Below are 8,371 nucleotides of genomic sequence, written 5' to 3'. Positions count from 1 at the left end.
TCTCCGGAACTGCTATTTCATGTTGAATCATGTTCAACTCCAAATGAAGTATGGAAAATTTTGGAAGGATTGTTTGGAAAACAAGATGAAATGCAAGGTCACATTCTCGAAAATGAGTTAAACTCATTAGATCCGAGAAACTTTGAGAACATTCAAGATTTTTTCACAAGGTATAAAGCCTTGTTGGTTCAGCTGAAAGGATGCGGGATCGACAAATCCAAGCAAGAAAATCAGTTGATTCTTTCCATTTTATCAAGACTTGGTCCAGAGTATGCAATATTCGTCTCTACATTCCACACAGTCAGATCTACAACTGGTGCAGCTTGGAAGATGCCCTCACTGGATTCTCTTATTCAGTCTTTGATGCATGAGCAAGATAAGCTCATCAAAATGGGCACACTTAAAAATTCCAAAGCGCATGCACTTACTGTGCATGCAAAAGGAAAGGCAAATTCCAAAGACTATCAGAAAGGAAAAGGGAAGAAGGATCCTGATCCAAGAAAGGGAGGACATCCCAAACCCCGTGATGGATCATCTGGCTCAAAGGAAAGGAAAGGAACGAAAGGGCAATCAATGTGCAAATATTGCCACCATGGTTTTCATTCTGAATCTGCATGCATGAAGAAGACTATAGATCTTATGGCGCAGACACTCCAGCAACACAATCTTGGAGACCACATTCCTGAGAATGCTAAGAAGAAGTCTGGAGAAAAAGCACCAGATCCAAGAGGTAACGGGCATGCTTTGATTGCTCTTCATTCTGCACCACAAGAATGGATCATCGATTCAGGAGCTTCACATCATATGGCTTCTTCAAAGGAATCCTTTTCTTCTCTACATGCATACTCGGGTCCTCCCATTCTCATGGGGGATAATTCTGTAGTTGCAGCAACTGGACAAGGAAGAGTGCAATTCGAAGATGGAAGTTTTGAAAATGTCTTGCATATTCCAAGGCTTTCTGTGAATCTTCTCTCAGTGTATCAGATGACACACACAGGCAGCGGAAGGAAAGTGGAATTTACCCCAGATTCCGTGAGCATTTATGACATGCAAACCAATTTGAAGATTGCATCTGGCAAGGTAAATGATCAATCTCGTATGTATACATTTTCTGATTTTGTTCCTCAATCAGATTCTATTTTGCTACTTACGCATGCAAATGAAGAAAGTAGGATTTGGCACGAGAGATTTGGGCACTTGAATTTCAGATATATGCAACAGCTTAGTAAGCAAGGGATGGTCAAAGGATTGCCAACCATTGAATTTTCAGATGGTGTTTGTAATGGTTGTGCTCTTGGAAAGCATCCACAAGAAAAATTCGAGAAGGGGCATGCATGGAGAGCCTCTTCACCTTTGGAACTTGTACATAGTGATCTCATGGGTCCATTTCCAGTGCTTTCAATGAGCAAAGCAAGATATATGTTGTCATTTATAGATGATTACACGAGATTCACTTGGGTTTACTTCTTGAAACTCAAGTCTGAACTTTTTCAACATCTAAAGATTTTCAAAGCGCATGCGGAAAATCAGTCTGGAAAACGCATCAAAATACTCCGCACAGATAATGGGACGGAATATGTCAACAAAGAAATCAAGAATCTTTGTGATGAAGCAGGCATACAGTTGCAGCATATAGTTCCTTACACTCCACAGCAAAATGGTGTGGCTGAAAGGAAAAATCGATCTTTGAAAGAGATGGCTAATTGCATGTTGCATGCAAGATCTCTTCCGTCGAAATTGTGGGCCGAAGCTATTAATTGTGCCTCATACATCCAGAATAGATCTCCTCATAAATCTGTTACTGGAAAAACACCTTTTGAGGCTTGGACTGGCATGCAACCTGAAGTTAGTCATTTCCGCATTTTTGGATCTCGAGCATGGGCCCGCATTCCTCCAGAGAAGAGAAAGGCTTTGGAGCCTCAAAGCAAAGCATGCATCTTTGTTGGATATTTTGATGAAGTCAAAGGGTACAGATTGTTTGATATCCACACTGAAGAGCTCTTTATTGAAAGGAGTGTAAAGTTTGACGAAGATATTTCACATGCACCAGTAGATGAACTTGTTACCAAATTTTCATCACCACTCATTGATGAGTATGCAGATGAAATTTCATACCAGCATTCTGATGAAGATGAGTCTTTTCCTGTGACCCCTGTTAGACCACCAGTTGTTGAACATCGAGATCATACTTCTGCATGTAGTTCGGAAGATTCTCGACCACCTTCAACACAAAAATGGCGCAGCATGAGTGATATCCTTGATGATCCTGCCTCTATCCCTCTATTTGCGGAAGATCCACAAGCACTCTTAGCTATGGAGCCATCCATGCCCATGCATGCTTATATGATGCATGGACCTTATCCACAAACTTATGCAGAAGCAAATGGGCATCCTGAATGGGAAGCCGCCATAGATGAGGAATATAACTCTCTCATTGAGAACCAGACTTGGGATTTGGTTTCACTACCTTCAAATCGCAAACTTGTGAGATGCAAGTGGGTTTACCGGACCAAGAAAGCATCAAATGGCCAAGTTAGTCGATATAAGGCACGATTGGTAGCAAAAGGTTTTCAGCAAGTACATGGTGTTGACTATGATGAGACTTTTGCTCCCGTGGCAAAAATGAATTCCATTCGGCTAGCTCTCTCCATTGCAGCAGCAAGAGGATGGGAGGTGCATCATATGGATGTGAAGAATGCCTTTCTTCATGGTGATCTCGAGGAGGAAACCTACATGGAGCAGCCACCGGGATACATGCAGAATTCATCTCTGGTATGCAAACTAAAGAAGTCTCTCTATGGCCTCAAGCAGGCACCTAGAGCATGGTATGCAAAGATGGATTCTTATTTGTTATCTAAAAATTTTGTACGCTGCAAATCTGATTCCAATGTTTATTTTCTGAAGAAAATTGACTCCTTGTTGATCATAGTACTCTACGTAGATGATCTTTTGATAACGGGTAGTTCAGCTTCTGTCATTATTAACATTAAAACTGCATTGCATAAGCGGTTTTCTATGACAGACATGGGCTTGCTAAATTTCTTCCTTGGACTAGAGATCCATCAGCGTGCTTCTGGCATTACCATTTCTCAACCAAAATATGCCAGAGATCTTTTGGCACGATTTCACATGAGTGACTGCAAGCCAGCAGCCAGACCTTTCTTATCAGGGATAAAGCTTGAGAATGGCAAAGACACACCATTGGTTGATTGCACATTGTATCGCCAGCTTGTGGGAAGTCTTCTTTATCTCACTCACTCCCGTCCTGATCTCTCCTATGCTGTCGGAGCAGTTTCCAGATACATGCAGGAGCCACATGAGTTACACTGGAATGCTGCAAAGCGCATCCTTCGATATGTCCAGGGGACAATCACCTATGGGATTCATTATGCAGCCAATTGTTCTTTGAATTTCATCGGGTTCACAGATTCAGACTAGGCTGGCGACACCATTGATCGCAAGTCTACTTCCGGTTATGTACTTAGTTTGGGATCCAGCCCAATTTGTTGGTCAAGTAAGAAGCAGGCTGCCATTGCTTTATCATCAGCAGAGGCCGAGTATAGAGGAGCAGTCAATGCCACTATTCAGGCAATTTGGCTACAACATTTCCTATCTGAGCTTGGGATTAGTGTCCATCATCCAACTGTCATCTGGTGCGATAATCAAAGTACGCTAAAGTTTTGCAGAGATCCAGTGCAGCGGCAGCGTACCAAACACATCGAGATCCACATGCACTTCATTAGAGAACTCATTCATGATGGGATCATCGATCTTCAGTACTGTCCTAGTTCCGAGCAAATTGCTGACATCTTCACCAAGACTTTCACTGAGCAGAAGTTTCGATTCCTGCGAAATCGTCTCAGGTTGAAGGACACGACTGCCTAGCAGTTGTCTGAGCAGAAGTTTCGATTCCTGCGAAATCGTCTCAGGTTGAAGGACACGACTGCCTAGCAGTTGTCTTTTCTCTACTTTTGCATTATATTTTTTTTTTTTGGGGGGGTGGGGGGGGGTTTCTTCCCACTGGGTTTTCCCTCTTTCCTCCTTTTTATGCATTGTATATGGGTACCTAAAATGGTCGTGTTGCCGGGACTCATTCATTTTGCATCACACTCACCTAAGTTATGCTTAAGGGGGGGTGTTGGTGTACATGCACTTAGACTAGCTGTGTTGGTGTACATGCACCTAGATTAGCTCCAGTTAACTTTTAGACTAGCTGTGTTGGTGTACATGCACCTAGATTAGCTCCAGTTAACTTATTGCTTGCATGTGGCACATGTACACATTAACATAAGATAAAGCACACTTAGTTTTAGTTAGCTTTAGTTATTGCATGTACAGCTAAGCTTAACTTAGTTGCTTTTATGTATTTATTCTAAAACTAATGTTGTAGAATCAATTTTCATTCTTTTCTCAATTCTTGCTCGCTTCCTTCCTTCTCTTGCAAGCTTGTTTATTGTTTTGAAGATCTAAATCTATGTATCTCAAAAATCTTACAAGAACAAAAGGCCTAGAACCCTAGGCGGATTGCAAGAGCTGAGTCAAATGGGCGGAACAGTCAAAAACAGAGCCACATTCTTGGCAGTTATCGAAATTACTTACAGCAAAAGATTTGGTAATTGATCCCACGTAGAACTTCAACTTCGAGCCCTTCCGAATAACTTTGGTGATGCTGAAAGTGAAGATCCACAACTTGACACGCACGCCACTGAGATCCTTGAGGGTGTTGGTGCTGATCTTCCCCGTGATTTTCTTTTCGTAGGCCAGTTTATAGGAATCGATGGTGAAACTGCAGGATGAGCTCAAATACACTGCGAAGCTTCCGTCGGACGTATCGAGTGTGTAGCTCTCCACACTGGTGGGCAGAAGGCCAACGGGGAAGTCATATTCCTCCAGTACCTCGTAAGCCGTCTCCTCCGACTCACATTGCTGAATGAAAGCGCAACAGCAGATACATAAGAAAGCAGCAACCAAAATCAAACTGCGGCCACATGTGGCCCTTTGTGCCATCGACCTCATGCTTATTGTCACCGAAAGTTGGTGAACAGAATTCAAACACTCGACTGCTCCGAATTTGAGTGCTTTGTTATACATATAGATCAGGGATTAGGGTTCGTAATAAATAAACATCGAAAATTTCACATCTACTATATTGCTAGAATTGGAATGTTGTAACCCTCTTACCCATCTCCCATTGCCTTAAGAGCCTCTCGGAACTTCTAAACCATCTTTCCCACCTAACATTCCTTTCACCACACTAAGGCTTTGATGGTAGTTGCAGTTGTAAGGAATTTGTTTTCTCAAAAAAAGGAGGGTACTAACAGCTTCAGGCAGCTTCAGGCAGGTGTAGTTTTCATGTTCTAGTTTTGATGTTTATTTTAAAATTAAAAATTTACAAATTTTCCCCCAAAAAAAATTAGATTGTTTTATTTATAATTTAAATTATTTTATATAAACTTGTATTTAAATATTTATATTTAATTTTTTATATAATTTTTACATTTTTTTTAAATATATAACTAATAAAAAACAATATAAAAGAAATAACATTACATATTTTTTGAAATTATTACAAGAATATAATTATTATAAACTTAATGGTTGCAATGGGTTTAATGGTTAAGAGCACGTGTTTCTTACTAAGAGATTATGTTATGTAAAATATTTTAATGTTAATTACTTATCATTTTTAAAAAGTTATGTATCATTAAAAAAATTAAATTTTAATAGTTGAAGCTTTTATTTGGTCCTATATATAGTCTATTTACCATTCACAAATACAATTTAAACAATGAATTTACTCTATGTGATTTTTCCTAAAATTTTCATAAATTAACAATTTAAACAATGGAAAATAACATATTGTATTTCACACACTAAAAATGTTTACATTTAAAGAAATTTGATTCTTTTGGACTCACATTAGATCGGCACCAAAAATGAATCTATACTAGTTATAAAAATATAATTATTATTAACTCAAAATATTATCTTTGAGATTTAAATTTGAATAAATAAAATGACAACATTTCCTTATTATCTAATATCAATCCACCCTAAGGATTGGTCACTTACTAATAATTTTTCATAGCTAAAAAAATGTTAAGATCTTATATAATTTGCTTGTAGGTTTGAATGTTTTTAATGAGGATAGTTATTAGTTTTAATTGTTTGTTGAAAATCAGTTAATTTAAAATATTTTGTTAATGACATATAAGGGATTAGATATTTATAATATATCAGTTTTAGATTAGTATGCTATTTTCTTAAGCTGTCATTGTTAATTAATTAAAAGAAAATAATAAATTTTATTCTAAATCCATATACAATTTTATTTTAATGGAGATGATATTTTTAAAAATGCATATCATAACATCGCTGAAATCGCCTCCATCATATAATTTATCATTTTTCTAAATACAAATACTTTATATAGACACGGCTGTTTCTCTCTACATGCCAATACCATAAAGATATAAGAAGTCCCCCTTTTATGTTGTTTTGGATGAGGTAAAAAGCTGTAAAACCTGTGAGTTCACACGATGACAATGTCATAAAAAAACAGAAATTCCATTTTGGGGGATTCGTAGAAATGAGACATCTAAAACTCGTGGAGTACTCGATGCCAAGATATCATGTGTTCAGTGTCTTTTTCTCTGCCTTTTTCAGTGTGATAGAGTAAAGGGTATTTTTTTTCAATAAATAGAATAACGAGAGTTTTCATTTTTAAATTCGTTAAAAGGTTTCAGGGATGTAGGTCTCTTGGAATTGTTTTATATCCAACTTAATCTGTGTAATGTTATATATCATTTTTAATATTTAATCTTATTTGTTAAGAAAAAAAATAACAATATTTCATATTAATTTATTATAGAAAAAGGTAAACCATCTTTTATCCGTTAGCTAGTATATATACAGTAAACTAAACCAATAATACAGAAGTAAAGCCTTAATTGCCTTAAGTGTGTGAACATAATGACAAAATTCATGAGATAAATAAACTAAGTTTGCAAGCCTATGACTGAAATGGTATTGTGTGTTTTTCATGATAACACTTGACTATTAAAACTACATAAAAGGGTTTGAATAATGTAGAAATTATATGTCAAGATAGAGGTGATGAGTTGTGTTTTCAAGTTAGTGTTTGAGTCTATTTGTCATGAGTTGTGTCTTCGTAGTTTGTGTTGTGAGTTGGTTATCGGAATTATTTGGATATAGATTGTCCTAGAAGTTGTCTATGTGTACCTATATAATGTACTGGTTGTCCAAGCAATTTGATCAATGAGATTTGAATTCATTCTTATACGTCTCTCTGTTTTTCTAATATGGTATCAGAGTCAGAGAGGAAGATCTAGCGAAACTTCAGATCTGAGAGTAAGTGTAACATCCCCAAAATAACTCATGGTAAAATAAATAAATAAAAAATTACAAATCAGTTATGAAGAGTTAATATGTAGTTTCGGAACTGGTTCTTAGTATCCGGAACTGATTCTTGGTATGGAGAACCGATTCTCGGTATGGTAAAACGGAAGGAGAAGCGTGGCCGCAATTCCATTATAGGTTAAGGTTAGAAAGTGTATTTCAGTTCTACATTCTAGGGAACAGAGGTTCGGTGGACAGGGTTTCATGGAAGAGTTTAGCCTACTGCACCGTCTTATGCCGGGGAGTTTCGATTCTCTATCGCTGGCATTGATTCCTTTTCTGCAGAAGTTAGATGCAGAGAGTAAAAGAGGAGGCACTTTAGAGCATTTGGTAAAAGTTGGTATTTTGAAAAGGTCTGGTTGTTGCTTAACATGGACTGTTGTCGTCCATTAAACCCGCAGACGAACCCTGTTATAGGGATGTCACGATCTTTTCTTTGATTTACAGTATACACGAAACTGGACCACTCATGCCCGGCAAATATTATGACTCATGAGGAGTGGGGACGATTGTTTCTTAGGTATCTTGAATCAACATATGTTTTTTTTTATTTATTATTTTACCCCTAATCTGATACGAGGAGAATGTGCTATACATTTCACATTCTGCGTTTCATTTTTCCTTGACTTTGCCATTGCTCGGTCTGTCCGGTCATGCAGTCATTGTTCTAAGGTTAGGGAAGCTCGCGCATTTGTTTTAACGCATTTTGGGCCTATAACAGTAGCTTGGTGGGTCAGTCCATGTTGTGGATTAGCATCTCGATGGAGTGCTCAGATTCATGTTGTCGCAACCATTAATGGAATCTTTGTTGGTTTTTGAAATCAGTTTCTTGATATTCTTCTTGTTTTCCAAATAACCGTGATTTCTTGATATTATTCTTGGCTTCTAAGTTCAGTTTGATCATTTTGATGAAGTTTTTCTGATCCCACCTGATCTCTTTCATAACGTGAAA

General features: G+C 37.7%; 1 protein-coding gene across 1 annotated transcript; it reads right to left on the bottom strand.

The window, feature by feature from the left end:
- Positions 1 to 4,501: 4,501 nt before the first annotated feature.
- On the bottom strand, positions 4,502 to 5,148 carry LOC149175515 (uncharacterized). Its single transcript, XM_089422861.1, has one exon. It carries the CDS (start codon positions 5,089 to 5,091, stop codon positions 4,516 to 4,518), a length of 576 nt encoding a protein of 191 aa, XP_089278987.1. The 5' UTR covers positions 5,092 to 5,148; the 3' UTR covers positions 4,502 to 4,515.
- Positions 5,149 to 8,371: the final 3,223 nt, after the last annotated feature.

This window comes from Pinus tabuliformis, chromosome 4_1 (assembly GCF_031772625.1).
Source record: "Pinus tabuliformis cultivar Carrire ecotype Pingquan chromosome 4_1, CPIR1, whole genome shotgun sequence".
NCBI lineage: Eukaryota > Viridiplantae > Streptophyta > Pinopsida > Pinales > Pinaceae > Pinus > Pinus tabuliformis.
Note: the sequence above shows the minus strand (reverse complement) of the source record. Positions and strands in the feature narration are given on the sequence as shown.

Bases quoted from the DNA above. Each gene is read 5' to 3' on its own strand.
- LOC149175515 (XM_089422861.1), bottom strand. From the start codon at position 5,091: ATGTATAACAAAGCACTCAAATTCGGAGCAGTCGAGTGTTTGAATTCT.